Source organism: Colobus angolensis, unplaced genomic scaffold (assembly GCF_000951035.1).
Source record: "Colobus angolensis palliatus isolate OR3802 unplaced genomic scaffold, Cang.pa_1.0 Scaffold59, whole genome shotgun sequence".
Lineage (NCBI taxonomy): Eukaryota > Metazoa > Chordata > Mammalia > Primates > Cercopithecidae > Colobus > Colobus angolensis.
In genome coordinates this window covers 4442651-4462315 of record NW_012119487.1, presented here as the reverse complement: position 1 = coordinate 4462315, position 19665 = coordinate 4442651, and the positions used below count along the sequence as shown (strand labels likewise).

Sequence of the window (19665 nt, the reverse complement as noted above, 5' to 3'; positions counted from 1 at the left end):
TGAAAACAGATTAATATACTTCCGTCTCTCTTCTTTGCTGAGAATACTGGATAGCTCCTTCGCTACTAAGTGCCACTCAATAAATGAAAACAGTCCCAGTGTTTGCAATTTCATGGCATTAAAGTACTTCATGATGATTTAGCTCTCATTGCTAATGCAGTTCCCTTCACAAGGTAACATGTGCAAGTTAAGATTTGGTAATGAATTTTCAGCATCAGCCAAAGTCCATTTAGTACATCCTTAAGAGGTATCCTCTGTGCACACACCAACAGGCGTTCATTAATGTAGACAGAACATCAGTAACTCCTATGACCAACACATCAGTGTTGTTAGCTAAGAACTAGGACAATGTCACAGTGTACCTGGGTAAGAATCTTGGACAGTTTTTTAGAATAATGTTATCTCTTCTAACTAAAAGGCTGAAATTGTTTTCAGAAGTTTTAATTTGTTTAAAAGCTAGCCTGCCTCAAATTTTCATGAATTTCATGGCTCTGGCTAGGCCAATCGAGAGAACCAGCAAACATGATTGTGCTAAAGTGGTCCTAGATGACCAGGAAGCACCCTATTCACAGTATCAATATAGGAAAAAGCTATTTAAAGTGAAAGAAAAGAAAAGGGAGGGGAAACCCACCAAACATTCATAGCATTTCCACATGAATGAGATAGTCCCTACCTCATTTGTTTGTTGCTAACCCTGGATGGAGAACTGACAAATGCTGTAAAGTTTCTCTTTACAGAAATTACTGCACTTCACCTTTAAAATTTGGTAATAGTTTAAAAAGCTCCATTTTCTCACATATAATCTAAGAAAATAACAAAGCAACAAAGAATTTTCCAGGCCACGTTCGCTGGCTTATGCCTATAATCCTAGCACTTTGGGAGGTCAAGGTGGGAGGATTACTTGAGGCCATGAGTTCAAGACCAGCCTAGGCAAATTTTGTAGAGACACTGTCTCTACAAAACAATTTTAAAATTAGCTAGACATAGTGGTGCATGCCTATAGTCCTAGCTACCTGGAGGCTGAGGCAGGTGAATCGCTTGAGCCCAGGAGTTCAAGATTACAGTGAGCTATGATTGCACCACTGCACTCTGGTTTGGGTGACAAGAGCTAGACACCGTCTCTAAAAAATACAAAAAAGAAGAAAAAGAAACAAATAACTTTCTAGCATACTATTTTCAAAAGTAGGATGGACTTAACGTTTTTTGGTAGGCTTAAAAGCTCCATCCAAAGCAGCATAATCTGTACTTCTCACCTCACTGCCTATTTAGTAATGGCAAAATCTGTCCACTGAAAACCTTATTACCAGTTGTTTCCCTAAGGATTTTAGTGTAATTCAACTTTACCTTTTCTATGCCACAGACCATAGCCAGTCCCTAAAGACGGCTTTAGAAGACAGTTTTTTTCCCTATCATGCTGTTGCCCAACTAAAAAGGAGGGGGATGCACCAGTCTATGTCTTCTAAACACAAAATAGTTTCAATGCTGCCTTTAAGGGTAGGCTCTTATCAAATGGTAGCAACATTATCTTCCCATAAAAGATGCATTTCTATGCTTTTTCAGAAGAGAAAATAACCTTTCTCTTGCGAGAGGGTGCAACTTTATGCACATGTACAATTCTCAGATTGCTTAGGATCTACCCTTTGCATTCTAATTTCTTATCTCAAAGAAATTTCATTCTTTTCTACCCACCTTTTCACATACCACAAAGCAATCTCAGGAAAGGAGCACATGACTAACATTCTCACAAATGGTTCACCAGTACAGGTACAACCTGCCCCTCTCCCAAATCTCTTTTACAATCATCTATGCCTCTGCATTGAAACAATTTCTTAAATCATTACATACTTAAATACTTAAAAGGACCCCAACAACTAGTGCTCCATCAAGAGAAGCTAGGGATTTTTCAACTTGCACTGTAAGTTATAAGCATCTATTTGCCCACAACCCTTAATATTCCTCCCTCTCTCATTGCATGAAAGACAGGGTATCTAAATCTCTACATGTTTGGTAAGTTCTTTCTCTCAGTGCTGGATTAAGAATCTTAGAAATACCCAGAACTACTAAAAGGGTCCCTTGAAGTTTTAAAAATCTTAGGAATGACTAAGTAACCAAACCTGATCAAAACTGATCCTTTGATCATTTATTGCAACATGATTCTGCATGATGTTTTCTGATAAGTGCCCTGTAGTATATTATTAAAAAGCAAAGCTCTTGGAGTCACCAGCTAGTTGCTGATGGTTGGTTTATGAATTACCAGGTTTGCAGACCCGAGACATAGGTTTAAGTGAGGTTCTTCTATATGCCTGAAAATATAAACTATTACGTATGTATAAGGAAATGAAATTGTGGTTGCAGTAAGAATCATAGTGCTGAATTTCTTCAACCACAATACTGCAGAAAAAACATGTTTAAAACTTCATATAAAAGTTATCAAATATGACCTGTGGATTTAAAAATACAATCCAGGCTCATTTCACTGGAAAGTGACATTTCTGATGTACAATATTGCTGAATGTGAAAACAGGAGCCAAAGAGACTGGATGAAACTTTGGTAGTCAGCCTAACACATTAATTCACCTGAACTAGAGCCATTACCCAAGGATGTGTAGCACTACGGTTTACAAATACCAGTCAGGAAGTTGCAGTACGGCTCTGTGCTGTTTGATATTCGCAAAACATAAAAACACTTCCCTCCCTGCTCTTCTCTTCCTCAACACAACACTCAAGCCCCCAAATGTAGCAGTACCTATTGCATACACTTTGCTGCTCATTTCACTTCCAGTTGCCAAGTGCTTCAGGTGATGCTGTCCACTAGAATACTGCTTCAAGATGGCTGATTATATGAAATAACCAGGCAAAGTATTAGATGCCTAGCCAGGGGAAAGATAAAGTCTAACCTTTCAAAGTAAGAACCACCAGTATTCATTTGTTTTTTTCTTGAAACACAAAAATGCATGTTATGGCAGGGAAGGAAGAGGAGAAATTTCTCCTTCTCATCACCATTATGACTACCTCCTTCTCTCTTGTGGCTGGCTGCTTCGGATGGTCAAGGCTCCTGCTGCATTTTTTAGATCTGGGCAATTATAGTCACCAAGATGATATGGACCGAAGTACAGTGTTCAAACATGACTGGTAGATAAATGACCACGTATCATCATTTTGTTAAAAAACCTTTTTTCTTATAAAGTTAACAAACCAAGGCTGTTGATCCCTGAATTAGAAAGTTGATTTGCTTGATTATTTTCCAAAGTGTGAGGCGGGCAATAAGAAGGGAAGAGCCTTTAGTGCTTTTGTGTATGTTGCTGATCCTCCAGTTTGGCAACATCTTGGGAGTGTCTTCTGGCCTAGTGATGTGGCATTTTGTGAATCTAAATATCAGCCCATGGCTCTGATGCTGGCTGCTTATGGCTCAAAGGGGAAGAGGGTCAGCCCCCTCCCCCTGGATGTTTCAATCTGGCCCAGTGGTGGACACAGAGCCCTGGGCAGCTTCCCCAGGAGCAAGTGTCTCTTCCTGTGAAGGTGACTCTTCCTCAGCTTGTCCTCGAGATGTGACAGTTGTTTCAGGGGAGATGCTGTGAGGCCCCTCCAGGGGTATACAGCCAGGGTGGTTTTTGCGAAAGTGCTGATTCAAGATGGCCTGGAAGGGGAAACTTTTGCCACAAACATGACAGTGAAAGGGCTTGTTGCCTGTGTGCTTGCGGATATGATACTCCAGCTGATCTTTCCGGGTATACTTCTTGCCACACATGCGGCAGACGAATGGTGTGATCCCCATGTGTAGGCGCATGTGGCGGTCCAGGCTTCCCTTCTGGTTGAAAGATTTGGCGCAATAGATGCAGGTGAGACGAGGGTTGTACCGGAACCACCGCTCAGATACTTCCTGCTCTCGGAGATACTCCACATAGCCACTTACTCCCATCATTGCTGACTCTTCTACCTGTACCAGGTAAGGAAAATAACCAAGAAAGAACAAATATTATTATTATTATTATTTTTTTTTTTTGAGACAGAGTCTCGCTCTGTCGCCCAGGCTGGAGTGCAGTGGCCGGATCTCAGCTCACTGCAAGCTCCGTTTCCCGGGTTCACGCCATTCTCCTGCCTCAGCCTCCCGAGTAGCTGGGACTACAGGCGCCCGCCATCTCGCCCGGCTAGTTTTTTGTATTTTAGTAGAGACGGGGTTTCACTGTGTTAGCCAGGATGGTCTCGATCTCCTGACCTTGTGATCCGCCCGTCTCGGCCTCCCAAAGTGCTGGGATTACAGGCTTGAGCCACCGCGCCCGGCAGAACAAATATTATTAAGCATACATATTAAAAGCAATCAAATCTATTTTTACTTGTTACTAAGATATATGTATATTTTCAGTGGAGAACCAAACAGAAAATTATTACCAAAAAGTAAAGATATTACCATAATAATTTTTTCAAAATTGAGAATACTCTACTTCATTACTATAAAAGAACAACACAGTAAAGTTAACGTCTAGCTAACAAACTGGATGCTTACTAAACCCCTGTTGAATGTACTATTTTACAGTAATCTGAGGAGAAACTGGGCCTACTTATACCACACCCTGGATCCTAATCTTACAATTATATTCCAGACAATCAAGTACTTAGGCAGTGCTGGTCTAAAAGAACTATGTTTTTGTTTTGTTTTGAGACAGGGTCTCTCACTCAGGCTGGAGTGCAGTGGTGTGATCACGGCTCACTACAGCCTAGACCTCCCCAGGCTGAGATAATCCTCCCATCTCAGCCTCCTGAGTAGCTGGGACCACAGGCACGTACCACCACTCCCAGATAATTTTGTACTTTTTGCAGAGATGGGGCTTTGCCATGTTGCCCAGGTTGGTTCTGAATTCCTGGACTCAAGCAATCTATCCACCTCAGTCTGCCAAAGTGCCAAGATTACAGGTGTAAGCCATGACGCCCAGCCAGAACTATCTATGATGATGAAAATGCTCTATAACCTACCCCATTCATTACAGTAGCCACTAGCCACCTGTGGCTATTGAGTATTTGTAATATGGCTAATACAACTGAGTAATTTTTACAATTTTAAGTGCTTTCAATTAATTACAATTTACATTTAAATAGCCACATGTGACAAGTGGCTAATGGCTACCATTTACTATATCAGACAGTATAGAATATATAATGGCAACATATTATAAATTATGACATTATCATTAATACCACAGTTTAATCTAGCAATAGCTAGCTTTATAAAAATGTATACAATTTGTAGGTGACAGTATTCCTTTTTATGTAAAATATTTCAGTATCATATGAACATATTATTTTCACTCTGAAGACCACTGAAAGTTTAACTGACTTTAGAGTAAACTGTTTGAGGGCATGGGTGTCTTTTATCTGAAAACTGGGAGGCAGTATGAACATATTCCTTTCAATAAATTACTTAAAAATCTTGGATTTAAAGCCAGGTGTGGTGGCTCATGCCTATAATCCCAGCACTTTGGGAGGCTGAGGTGGGAGAATAACCTGAGCCTAGGAGTTTGAGACCAGCCTGGGCAATATAGCAAGACTCCATCTGTACAAAAAATAAAAATGAAAAAATTAGCTGGGTGTGATGGTGCACACCTGTAGTCCCAGATCCTTGGGAAGGCTGAGGTGTGAGGATCACTTGAGCCTGGGAAGTCACGGCTGCAGTGAGTTGTAATCATGCCACTACACTCTAGGCTGGGTGACAAAGCAAGACCCCATCTCAAAAAAACAAACAAAAAAATCTTTGGATTTAGAAATGCTTTTTGTTCAAAACTCTATATTTTAAAAAATCAATCAGAAATTGTTTTTTTACCCTGAGTTAATAATGACTGACTTCTGAAGTCATTATATTAGGGGGATAAAAACCTTTTTAAATATGTAGGAGGGAATTGTACGTTTAACAAAAGATAAAGTACCAAAGAGAAGAAAATGTCAAAGTTGACTCTGGAGTAACTGGAGCAAGATTCATCTAGTTAGCAATTAATCTTGTGCCTGTGCTTTTTCCTCTAAGATAGACACTATAGAAGATCTTTTGCTCTTTCAATTTCTAAAGATGTGTTTTGTCCCCTCCTATGCTGACGGTGCTATTCAGCATTTCCAATACAGGCAGTTCTCAACAGGTTTGGGAAGCAGCATGTAAAGTCAAGTGCTGAATACTAAGACTGAGGTTTTAAGATTATTTTATTTGTTTTATATCAATATTTCTTTCTGCTTCATTTTCCTGGATAATAAAAACTGAATTCAAATAAAGAATGAGGAATCATCCTACTAAAGGTCTTGGGTGACCAAGGACAAAATATCTAAGGCTGTCTTCTCATCCATAAGGTACAAAGGTTACCATATGATTTGCCAGTTTTAGAGGATTCTCATGAGAAATGAACATGATAACAGTACTCTTTTTTCTAAACACAATGGTAACTTTTAGGACCTTCAATGGTCCTAAAATATTATGCAATGAATGCATAATATTACATAGCAATTAAGGATGCTGGAACCTGTGTTCAAATGTGAGTTCCATTTATTGTGTGACTTGGAGCAAGTTAGTTAACACTTCTATTCCTCAGTTTCCTCACCTGTAAAGTGAATATAGTAACAGAATGTCCCTCACTAGTTGCTCTGAGCATTGAATGAGTTAATACACTAAAGTGCTGAATAAATGTTAGCTATTATTAAACATTACAAACTCATATTATTTATAACCTTGAGGGTAAAAATACCCTAATAAATCTCCCCAACTAACTCTGAAAGGATTGCCTATTTAATAAATGGGGCTGGGAAAACTGGCTAGCCATACGTAGAAAGCTGAAACTGGATCCCTTCCTTACACCTTATACAAAAATTAATTCCAGATGGATTAAAGACTTAAATATTAGACCTAAAACCATAAAAACCCTAGAAGAAAACCTAGGCAATACCATTTAGGACATAGGCATGGGCAAGGACTTCATGACCAAAACACCAAAAGCAATGGCAACAAAAGCCAAAATAGACAAATGGGATCTAATTAAACTAAAGAGCTTCTGCACAGCAAAAGAAACTACCATCAGAGTAAACAGGCAACCTACAGAATGGAATAAGTTTTTACAATCTACCCATCTGACAAAGGGCTAATATCCAGAACCTACAAAGAACTTAAACAAATTTACAAGAAAAAATCAAACAACCCCATCAAAAAGTGGATGAAGGATATGAACAGACACTTCTCAAAAGAAGACATTTATGCAGCCAACAGACACATGAAAAAATGCTCATCATCACTGGTCATCAGAGAAATGCAAATCAAAACCACAATGAGATACCATCTCACACCAGTTAGAATGGCAATCATTAAAAAGTCAGGAACAACAGGTGCTGGAGAGGATGTGGAGAAATAGGAAGGCTTTTACACTGTTGGTGGGACTGTAAACTAGTTCAACCATTGTGGAAGACAGTGTGGCGATTCCTCAAGGATCTATAACTAGAAATATCATTTGACCCAGCCATTCCATTACTGGGTATATATCCAAAAGATTATAAATCATGCTGCTATAAAGACACATGCACATCTATGTTTACTGCAGCACTGTTCACAATAGCAAAGACTTGGAACCAACCCAAATGTCCATCAATGATAGACTGGATTAAGAAAATGTGGCACATATACACCATGGAATACTATGCAGCCACAAAAAATGATGAGTTCATGTCCTTTGTAGAGACATGGATGAAGCTGAAAACCATCATTCTGACCAAACTATTGCAAGGACAGAAAACCAAACACTGCATGTTCTCACTCACAGGTGGGAATTGAATAATGAGAACACTTCGATACAGGGTGGGGAACATCACACACCGGGGCCTGTCGTGGGGTGGGAGGATGGGGGAGGGATAGCATTAGGAGATATACCTAATGTAAATGACGACTTAACGGGTGCAGCACACCAACATGGCACATGTATACATATCCAACAAACCTGTACGTTGTACACATGTACCCTAGAACTTAAAGTATAATCAAAAAAAAAAAGAAAAAGAAAAAAAATCTCCCCAACTCTAAGGAAGGTAATGTTGTATCAGTGTTGTCCACATGCAGAAAGTAAATGCATTTCAGTAATCAGTGATAAACCGTAAGCACGACCATCACATATGATGATCAGCCTCATCCAAAAAATTATTGCAGTGAAGTTCCAATAGAAGAACGAACACCACAAAATGTAGATTGGGTCCTTGTCAATGGCAGCAATATACTTTTTGTAGTTTTATTGTTTTAAACTTTAAAAAGAAGCAAAGGCAAAAATCGCTTCCTCCCGGTTTTCTCTGTTGCCAAGAGGTGGATTATTTCATTCCTCTCACTTGGCAATTACCTATTTGATTGTAAACTCTGCTGTAAGCACAGGGACATTCTGCACTGCCAAATATCTAGGAATCTGATCAGTGCCTGGCTCAATAGCTATTTCTTAATGAATTATTCCATATAATTTATATGAAACCTCCATATAAATGGAAGGTTTCCAAATTTTCTAAAACAAACATCAGTCTAGATTCCTTACATGGACTTCAAAGCCTTCTATCATTCTAATATTCAGTTACTAACCACAGGCCCAAAGTTAACTGAAGGGCCTTAAAAAGTCATCTGATTTGGTGTATTAATATTTTTGAAAGATCTCCAAAATTAAGGATTTTACAAGTAACTAAATAACTCCCTATTTAGTAAGTGCCTATTTATTGGGCAACTACTAAGTAAACTTATTTATTTAGAATTACTTAGAGATACAACTCCTATTAATCAGGCACCTAAGAAGATAATGTCAGAGATACAAAGAAAGTAAGAAAACATGGTCTCTCAAATGCAATAAAACGCACTTGGATAGTGTGTGTCTGATCCCGTGTTCTTGTTTCCCCTAAATGCTTTCCCCCACACCCCATTAGTCATTGTATTTGTTTGGGCTTTGGAGGACTTCACCGAGTTGGTCATTGCTAGGTGGCCTAGTTTGGGTAAATGTAATGTGCTGGTCTTTCTTCATGTTCTTTTTTGAGACAGTCTCGCTTTGTCGCCCAGGCTGGAGTACAGTGGCATGATCGCGGCTCACTGCAACCTCTGCCTCCCAGATTCAAGTGATTCTCCTGCTGCAGCCTCCCGAGTAGCTGAGATTACAGGTGCCCACCACCATGGCCGGCTAATGTTTTACTTTTAGTAGAGATGGGGTTTCACCATGTTTGCCAGGTTGGTCTCGAACTCCTGACCTCAGGTGATCCACCTACCTGGGCCTCCCAAAGTGCTGGGATTACAAGTGTGAGCCACCTCACCCAGCCGATTGTTGCAAATTATTTCTCCATGTTCTTTTGGGGTTTACAAACTTCTTCTTGTATTGAGAGAAAAACTGGCAAAGCATCTTTGACAGAAGGTTCTGTACCTGGTAAAAAATCTGAAACATTAGATTGGGGAGCTCTCTTCTTAAAAGTGGGGATCTTGAACTATCCTTTCTTTTGTGTTCTCCTTTCCCTATTACCTATTGGGGCAGATCTTCTGTCCTAAAAACTTGTCCCCTACCCTTCTCCCTCTATTCCATTGACCCCCAAAAGAAAACCTACACACCCATACATATACACATTTAATTTTTAGGGCATCTCCACAACTCTGAAATGATTTATGAAAAAATCCTGAAGAAGCTAGGAACTCTCCATCCCTTGTTTGCAATCTCCTGAGTCAAGACTATTTTTCTTGATGTGATTCATGCTAAACCCTTAAGACACTGCTGGATTTTGGATGGATTAAACCTACTTAATCTTTAATCTTAAAGTACAGAGAAGCAACGGGGAGGGGCTTTTCATGTAGAAAGTGGGGTCAGGAAGCCAAGAAAGAGAACAAGTGCTGAATTTTTTTTTTTGATGAAGTTTTGCTCTTCTTGACCAGGCTGGAGGGCAATGGCACGATCTTGGCTCACAGAAACCTCCACCTCCCAGGTTCAAGCGATTCTCCTGTCTCAGCTCCCAAGCATCTGGGATTATAGGCACCTGCCACCATGCCTGGCTAATGTTTTTGTATTTTTACTAGAGAAGGGGTTTCATCATGTTGGCCAGGCTGGTCTTGAACTCCTGATGTCAAGCAATCCGCCCGTCTCAGCCTCCCAAAGTGTTGGGATTACAGTTGTGAGCCACTGCACCCGGCCTAAATGGTGAATTTATATGCAAGTAATGCAAGAACTTTTATACAGGTGTAAGAAATTTATGTCAAAGTGGCCACAAGATTGCTTAGTAGGAGATGAACAAATGTAACTTCATGTTTACCACTAGAAACTAAAGCTTTATGTGAAATCTTGAATTTATGAGAGGGAGGGAAGGTAGGAAAGTCTGTACCTGTCTGTTCTTTTCCTAGTCCCTTCCCCTCATTCCTGAACTGCAGGAGACAGAGCCTCTTTGGGCATTGGTGACCCCATCGCTGGGGTGTGTTTATTTGATGGTTGATTTTGCTGTATTGGGTACTTCCTTGCCCATTTTCTAATCATTCTGTAACACATGCTGACTCTTTCCCCTTCCCTTCTCCTTTCCCTGGGAAAATACAATGAATAAACACTTACTGGTACTAAAACTGTCAAAAGACAAAAACAAAAAGAGGAAAGAAAATGTGGTCTTTGCTCTCAAGGAGATTTCAGTTTAATAGGAGACACAAAACTAACGCAAATAAAAAAGGAACAATATATATGAATCAATATATATGAATCTAGAGAATCAGGAAAAATTGTCCTGTACCATGCTATAATAGTATCATAAAAAGGAAAAATCAAAGAGGACTGGAGCAGTTAGGACAGATAAAACTAGGAGTTGGGCCTTGGCTGAACCCAGACACCTGAAAAGAATGAGGCATTCAGTCTTTAGATGCAGAGCAAGAAATAAGTTTAATGTGGTTCTGACACAGGGAGAGTCTGGCTGTTTGAGATAGTGAATGCTGATGAGTGGTGAGAAAAGTTGGGTTAAAAAGACTGTAAGTCACTTGGAAAATTAGGCCAAGTATATTAACCTTCATGTCACAAAAAAGTTACAGAATGTTTTTAAGTAAAGGAGTAACTTTATTAGTGTGTTCCAGTTTAATCAACCCCATAATCAGGAAGTTCTTTGAGTCTATCAATATTCATTCTTACTGTAAGTTCTTGCCCTGTTTTAGTTCCCTGTAGTAGGGGAAAAAAACTGGTAAGCAGACTTACCATATTAAACTTTCTTATCCATTAAGGCATATATATCACCCTTAATATCACCTCCACCCAATCTTACTTATCTCCTATTTCATTGTAGCCTGTCTGTACCTTTTGCTTCAAGAAGGTAAATATTCTTACAGAATTCTAATTCTTATCCCTATCCTATCCATAAATGGAATAAATTATCCCTTCCTAACTTATTTAAAAACTGCATTTAAAATATCCTTGAGGCTGGACGTGGTGGCTCACATCTGTGAGGACTGCACTTTGGTCTTCTAAGTGGTGGGATTACAGGTGTGAGCCACCATTGGAACTCAGGAATCTGAGATCAGCCTGGGCAATACAGTGAAACCCTGCGTCTATAAAAAACAAAAAAACTAACTGGGTGTGGTGGCACATGCCTGTGGTCCCCACTACTCAGGAGCTGAGGTGAGAGGACTGTTTGAGCCAGGGAGGGCAAGGCTGCAGTTCAGTTAGCCATGATTGTACCACTGCACTCCAGCCTGGGGGACAAAGCAAGATCCCGTCTCCAAAAAAAAAAAAAAGAAAAGAAAATCTTGATAACACTTTCCTTAAGTGGACACTGATTCCATTGCCTTTTAAGCAATCCTAGTCCCACAACACTGTCACTGAAGTTTATACTGTATAGTCTTACATTTGTTTGTGTGTATTTGTTAGTCTGTCTTATGCCCCCATTGAGTTGTAATGTCTGTCTCATTACTGAATTTACAGTTATGTACCACATAACATCATTCTGGTCAATGATGGACCACACATGTAACCGTGCTTCCATAAGATTATAATACAGTATTTTTACACTATCGTTTCTATGTTTAGATACACAAATATTTTACTATGACTTTATAACTGCCACAGAATTCAGTACAGTAACATGCTATACAGGTTTGTAGCCTAAGAGGCACAGGATATATCATATAACCTAGGTGTGTAGTAGGTTATACCATCTAGATTTGTGTAAGTATACTCTATGTTTGCACAATGACAAAATGGTCTAGCATTTCTCAGAACATACTGTCAATTAGTGACACATGTCTGTATCTGCATAACAGCCTCCTCTGCATTGTTACCATACCGTATTTGAGAGATGAGGAGAAAAAGGGCCCTAATAATATGAGTGAAATTACTTTTCCTCCAAGCTCCTAATATTTTCTCTAACAGCTTATCAAAACTAAAAAACATAATTTGTAACAATGTCTTACTGCTATTACTACACCATGCACACAATAAATATTCAGTGGTTTAGGCTAGGCGTGGTGGCTCATGACTGTAATCTCAGCACTTTGGGAGGCCGAGGCAGTTGGATTACCTGAGGTCAGGAGTTCGAGACCAGCCTGACCAATATGGTGAAACCCCGTCTCTACTAAAAACACAAAAATTAGCTGGGCGTGGTGGCATGCGCCTGTAGTCCCAGCTGCTTGGGAAACGGACACAAGAGAATTGCTTGAACTAGGGAGGTGGAGGTTGCAGTAAGACAAGATTATGCCACTGTACTCCAGCCTGGGGGACAGAGCGAGACTCTGTCTACAAAAAAAAAAAAAAATTAAAAATTAGACAAGATACTATCAGTGTAATGCAGAGGCTTAAAAACATGAGCTATGTAGTCTTAATTCAACAGTGTTTATTTTTTAAAGACAAAAATTTTCACAAGTTATTGTCTTCTACTTTGTGAGTTCATGAGCTTTAAAAAAAATCATTCAATCAGACCTGTGAGAAAAAAACAAAAATATCAACTAACTACTCATAGTAGCTGCTAAGGAGAGTTGTAAAGAAAATATTCATCATTCCTATCCTTTCTAGAATGTGCTAGTCTAACAAAATATTCAGGAAGAAAATAAATGACAAGATACAGTACATGAAATAGCAAACACACATAAAAATGTGTAATCAAGTGCGCACAGTGGCTCACGCCTGTAATCCCAGCAAATTGGGAGGCTGAGGCAGGCAGATTGCTTGAGTCCACGAGTTTGAGACCAGCCTGGACAAACTGGTGAAATGCCATTTCCACTAAAAATACAAAAAAAATTAGGTGGGCATGGTAGTGTGCACCTGTAGTTCCAGCTACTCAGAAGGCTGAGGTGGGAGAATCACCTGAACCTAGGAGGTTGAGGCTAAAGTGAGCTAAGATTGCACCAGTGCAATGCAGCCTGGTCAACCAGAGTGAGGCCCTGTCTCAAAATAGAAAAAAAAAAAAAAAAGCATAAGCAATAAGCAATTTGTTTACAAATATACAATGCAGGCTGGGCACGATGGCTCACATCTGTAATCCCAGCACTTTGGGAGGCCGAGGCGGGCAGATCGCAAGGTCAGGCATTCAAAACCAGCCTGGCCCACATGGTGAAACCCTGTCTCTACTAAAAATACAAAAATTAGCTAGGTGTGGTGGCGGGCGCCTGTAATCCCAGCTACTCAGGAGGCTGAGGCAGGAGAATCGTTTGAATCCAGGAGGCAGAGGTTGCAGTGAGCCGAGATCGCACCACTGCATTACAGCCTGGGTGACAGAGTAAGACTGTCTCCAAAAAAAAAAAAGAATATATATATATATACACATGCACACACACACACACACAAATAAAATGCTATAAATTAGTAACTTGGCAAAAGTGTGTGTGTATACTACATATAGTATATGTAGTGTGTGTATACTATAGTATACATACATAGTGTGTGTATACTACATATATATAGTACACATGCGTGTGCACACACACACACACACACGTATAAAATCAGACTTTCCATTCCAGGTCCTAAATTACCTGCAAATTACCTGCATGTAGTTTTCTGGGGTTATTTTTTATTACTATCAGTTGTACAGTGTGGTTATTATAATCAGGAAAGGGTTCCACAATCTTATTTTTTTATATTTCCCAAACTCTGCTGACACCAAAAGTGTATTTTCCTGCATGCCCATAAGCAAGAATAAAAAAAAAAGTAACCAAATACAGTATTTCACTTTGCATTTTTTACCTAACAAGTCAGGCTGTCTACTAACAACAAAAGTTCTATTTCTTTCTTTGCTTTCCTTATGCTATAAATTTGTATTTCTTGCTTTATTCCACTGATTAGGACTACAAATAAAAAGCTGGGTAGAAGTGGTGGTAGTAGACATTCTGTCTCATTCCCAATCACACAAGGGAAGCTTTCAATAACTTACTATTAAAATATTTTCCATAGATTTTTTAGACAGATACTTTCAATTAGATTAGGAAAGTTCCCTTGTATTTCTTTTTTTTTTTTTTGCCACGGAGTTTCGCTCTTGCTGCCCAGGCTGGAGTGCAATGGCGCGATCCTGGGTCACAGCAACCTCCGCCTCCCGGGTTCAAGCCATTCTCCCACCTCAGCCTCCAGAGTAGCTGGGATTACAGGCGTGTGCCACCATGCTCGGCTAATTTTGTATCTTTAGTAGAGATGGAGTTTCTCCATGTTGGTCAGGCTGGTCTCGAACTCCGGACCTCAGGTGATCCGCCTGCCTTGGCCTCCCAAAGTGCTGGGATTACAGGCGTGAGCCACTGTGCTCGGCCAGTTCCCTTGTATTTCTTGTTTGCTAAGAGTTTTAGCCAATTGCTCTTTTCTGTATCTATCAAAATTGCCATATGTAATTTATCACTTTCTCCTTTTTAATGAAACAGATTACAATGATTAATTTTAAAATGTTAAACCAGTTATCACTGTTGATTTGTTAATGTTCTTTTCAAGATATTTGCATCTACGCTTGGGAGAAATACCAGTCTGCAATTTTCCTTTCTGGTGATGTCTCTGTATAATTTTAATATTAAACTTCTGCTACCCTCAGGGAAAAAAAAATACAGTATTTCTTTAACAGGGCCACTGTTACCTCTCCTACATCTTTCCTTTTTCATTATTTTCTATTCATACACAGTAGCAATTCCTCCAACACCAGATCAATTCTAAATCCACAACTCCATACCTGGGAGCTGGGTTGTTTAGGCTCGTCCATTCTCCCAGGAGACTCACTTCTGGCTCTGTGTCTCTCTGTCAAGGGAACAACACTGCCGGAGGGGCTAAATCTGTTGGAAGAAGAACATAAAGGGGACTAATAGGAAAGCAGCATCAAAGAACCTGAAAAATGGTGATGTCGCCCCTCTTTATGGCTAAAGAAGGGGGAACAAACCATGCAACAAATAACTGAGAAATACTTTCATGGAGTTAATACATAATCTGATTTGAAATAATAGGTTAGCCCTAGTAAATTTAATAAACACAAAATGACATAACAGACCATATGAGCTGGTGAAGCTAAAGCTAAATATAAGCTTTCTTCCTTAAATAAATACTGGGAGACCATAAAGGAATAAATTAAAACAGGGCCTATAATTTTGTTTCTTCTATGTAATTGCCAGGTTTTTGGCTGTTTCTTCCCCAAGGTCCCATAATAACCTGTATTTTAGACTACAGATACAGATCATGGAGATTAAAAAATCTTTGCATTTAAGTTGATATTACCTTTTTTTTTTGAGACAGAGTCTTGCTCTGTTGCCCAGGCTGGAGTACAGTGGCGCGATCTCAGCTAACTGCAATCTCCACCTCCTGGGTTCAAGTGATTCTCCTGCCTCAGCTGCCCGAATAGCTGAGATTACAGGTGTGCCGCCACCACGCTCAGCTAATTTTTGTATTTTTAGTAGAGATGGAGTTTCACCATGTTGGCCAGGATGGTCTCAAACTCCTGGCCTCAAGTAATCCACCCGCCTCAGCCTCCCAAAGTGCTGGGATCACAGGTGTGAGCCACCACACCTGGCTCTGATATTACTTCTGATAGTTTTGTTTTTTTAATTTTTTTTATTTCTGTAAGTTATCAGGGAACAGGTGGTATCTCGTTACATAAGCAAGTTCTTCGGTGATTTGTGAGATTTTGGTGCACCCATCACCCAAGAACTTCTGATACAGTTCTAACATAGGAAGACAAGTTCTATGCTCAAGATTATTTTAATAAGGACACAGGAAGACAATACTCAAATCAAGATCACCCGAGGTCAGGCACAGTGGCAGGAGAATCACCTGAACCCTGGAGGTAGAGGCTGCAGTGAGCCGAGATCGCACTACTGTGCTCCAACCTGGGCAACAGAGTGAGACTTTCTCTCAAAAATAACATAATATAACATAACATAAAGAGACCACCTGAAGTGGATACAGTATACACTAACTGAATCTCTGTGATACATTTGTTTCTCAAGACCAAACCAAAATAACAGTTCTTTAGTTTTCTTTGCTCATATAGTCAATTTAAATTTATTTTTAAGAGGGAAAAAGAACAAATATTACCAATCTAAATTAGTAATATTTCTTTCTTCCAATTGAGACTTTCTCTCAATTGACTGAAACTCATGGTATTTCTACCAAAAACAAATGTTCTAATAAATACAACGTATTAAAAGAGAAAAGTGAGGTGAAAAAAGGGAGATTGTCAGGCCTGTGGTAGCAGCAGTCATCCATGAAAGAAAACAGGGAAGATACCATCACATGACAAGGGAAAAAAAGAGATGAGAAAGATCAGTAATGCTTTTCTTCAGAATTACTATTTTACTAATTTGAAAAGAACAATTACTGCTGGTACCATACTTCCTCTAATTTGGTAGTTGGGGGCAAAGAAAAGGAAGCAGTGCCACAAAGGAAAGTGAGGCTTCCGGAGGCCACCTACCTGTGTGATAACACACCAAGGAAGGGCAATGCTGCCAGGCTCCCAGCTGATGATCGGCTCCCTGCCTGGAATCCCGAGGAAGCCCTGGCAATTACTGATCCTATCCTAGTGTGGCTGCAGATGCTATTCTGATTCATGGAAGTGTCTAACTTTACCACAGTTCTCACAACACTGTGAATACTTCAGGAATGGAGCTTCCTGCTTTAAAAAAATAAGAATGCAAGTCTTTTGGCATACCTCCAGTTTCCCCAACATCAACTTATTTTGACCAAGAAAATCAGGTAAGGAAAATGCTCTCTGTACTACAGAGGACCCATTTTAGTGATGTCTACACAATAGCCATTACATGGGAAAACAAAATCAAACCAAACCTACCTGTCAACTTCACTGCTTGTTGGCCGAGCCACCTTGGCTCCTGAAGATCCTAAAGTGTAATTTTCCTGTCCTACAGAACCATGGCCTGTGGTATCAATTACCATGGCTGTTACTTCCTCTGCACTACTCCCATCTTCTCCAGAAGGCTGATTCTCAGGCCCAAGCCACTCCTCCAGATTTTCAGTTTTGATGTGTACTGCTCCAAGAACTCTAACTTCATCATCACTCCGACCCCCACGGTCTGCCACTCCTGTCTCCACATACCACTGTCCTGCTCGGTTGATCCGAAGAATGGGCTCCCGGCTCTCTACATCAGAACTTGGTTCAATGATCTGAGGGCTGGTGGACTCCTCAGGAGGACTTAGCTCTCTGATATCCAGCACAGCACTAACCTGACCTCGCCGGTTTCCCTTTGGGGTGTTATGTCGTGGGCTAAGGGAGCGGTTGAGATTTGGTGTAACCCTGTGAGACTCTGGAGGTCTCTCTTGATGCTTTGTCCTTGTTTGACTTAATTCTGCTTCAACCTCAGATACATTAATTTTGAAATGAATGCCCTCCAGGATCTGTGTACATTTGTCTATAATATGCTGCATCTGCAGAAAACTGGCAGCTGTTAGGTAGCTGATGATATCTGCCAGTTGCAGGCATATCCGCCCTGTGTAACAGAAAGAAAGGAGCTGTTCAAAAACAGTAGGGTTCTTGATGACTGAAATGGAGACTGTACTCATCTCATTCAAGGACATGTGATCCCGGAAATAGGGGGAGCTGGCAGCCAGCACCACTTTGTGAGCCCGAAAAGCTTGTCCTTGCACATTGACCACAATATCACAGAGACGGCCCTGCATGCGCAACTGGTTTAGATGGCTCAGGACAGAGTTGCTGAAGTCAGGAATCTCCAATTGTATGTTCCCACCTTTCTCCATGATCGTGCCTGAGGGTACATTCAACCCTGCTGAAAAAAACCATATTCTCATTAATAATTACAATTTTACTTTCCGGATGTTTTCCATTTCAAAAGTATTTAAACATAGTTATCTGGTAAAATTTCAAAATTTTCAGGTAAAAGAAATACCTTCCTTATGTTTAGATGTGGAAACAGAACTACCAACAGGTTTTCAGTTTAAGTTTCACAGGATTATACAGGTAAAACTAAAAAGTGATCTACAGACTCCTAAAAATTCATGTTATGACCATGCTTTCCTTACTAATAAGGTATATAACATCAAAATAAAGTTCAACAGAAGGTAGTGGGAAGGACTTTTAAGTGTTAACTATAAGGTACTTGCAGACTGAACATAAAATCTCATAACAACTTTACAACTTTTCTCTGGAGGAGGAAAGCTTTCTGAATAAATGCAATTCTACACAGATGGCTTGATATCCCTCTTAATATTCTACTACCTGCTACAAAAATTATTATTTTATAAAGGGACTAATATTACACATGAATGTAGGCTAATATTTCTAAGCTTAAGAGTCAGAGCCCCCCACAAAAAGACTTTGGTTATAGGGCTGTGAGGCAAACTGTAGGTTAGGAAAAATCCCCCAGTTGTGCCAGCATTCAACCACGATGCAGAGAATGTGAAGTTGTCAAAATTAGCAAAGCTGGGTATCTGCCAAATTCGAAGTTGGCAATTTCAAGGTGGTGATGATACTTCCATCCTGAAACTTAGTTCTCCAGATCCGATGAAAAAATACAGCATTTACCAGGTACGCCCAACATTTTTCCATTAAAATATTTTTTAAGAATGGTTGAAACACTAAACCTGAAGCTGTATACAAGATAGTTGAAAGTACAGTTTCAACTACTGAAAGTAGTTTGTATAAATCCGAACAGGAAGACATTTACTTGAGCCCAATGTGCATCCACTTATCTATATATTACATAGTTACACCACACCTGAAACTTCAGGAGCTTATTCTGCCAAGTTCACAGTACTGCCCCGCATGAACAACACACTTATTAAATAGGGAAGTGTATACACTGTTTTCAACAATCAACTTTAGCCAATCTGACCTTTTTCCAAAGCGTTATTGTTTGTTTTGAAACTTTTAATCCAATAAGAGCCTCTGTCGATGCCATCATGAATTCAGATGTGTTTATTTTGGAGCCTACACCAGCGCCTTTTTTGTTTGCTCTTTCCGGCAATTCCCCAGTGAGGAAGCCCCTGGAGTAAAGTCTTTCGCTACCGTCGGCACTGGAGGGGTGAGAGCTGTAAGAGGGAGAATTGGGAACTGCATGGGGTTGGCCACTCCAGCACTTGAGCAGTTTTCTTCTGCGTTAGGAAGCATGGGGAGAGGGGAACTAACTAAAGGGCAAAATGTCACTGAGTAACTTTGGAGAAGAGGGGGACAAGACGTCGGGCGGGGGAGCCAGCGCTCAGGTGAGAACTAAGAAGGGGGCTGGCCACTCCAGCACTTGAGCAGTTTTCTTCTGCG

General features: G+C 40.1%; 1 protein-coding gene across 2 annotated transcripts in view; it reads right to left on the bottom strand.

Annotated features, from left to right (window-relative positions):
* Window positions 1-2929: 2929 nt before the first annotated feature.
* ZBTB37 (zinc finger and BTB domain containing 37) overlaps window positions 2930-19665 on the bottom strand; it is a 17203-nt gene continuing 467 nt past the window's right edge. Inside the window, exons 2-5 of one of the 2 annotated variants that reach the window (XM_011962345.1) lie at window positions 19244-19439; window positions 17227-18175; window positions 15124-15223; window positions 2930-3937 (exon numbers count right to left, since the gene is read on the bottom strand). In XM_011962345.1, the coding sequence (XP_011817735.1) occupies window positions 3449-3937; window positions 15124-15223; window positions 17227-18149 (1512 nt within the window). In that variant the 5' untranslated portion in view covers window positions 18150-18175; window positions 19244-19439 and the 3' untranslated portion in view covers window positions 2930-3448. Of the gene's footprint in view, window positions 3938-15123; window positions 15224-17226; window positions 18179-19243; window positions 19440-19665 lie in introns of both variants that reach the window. The other variant, XM_011962346.1, reaches the window with a different exon arrangement.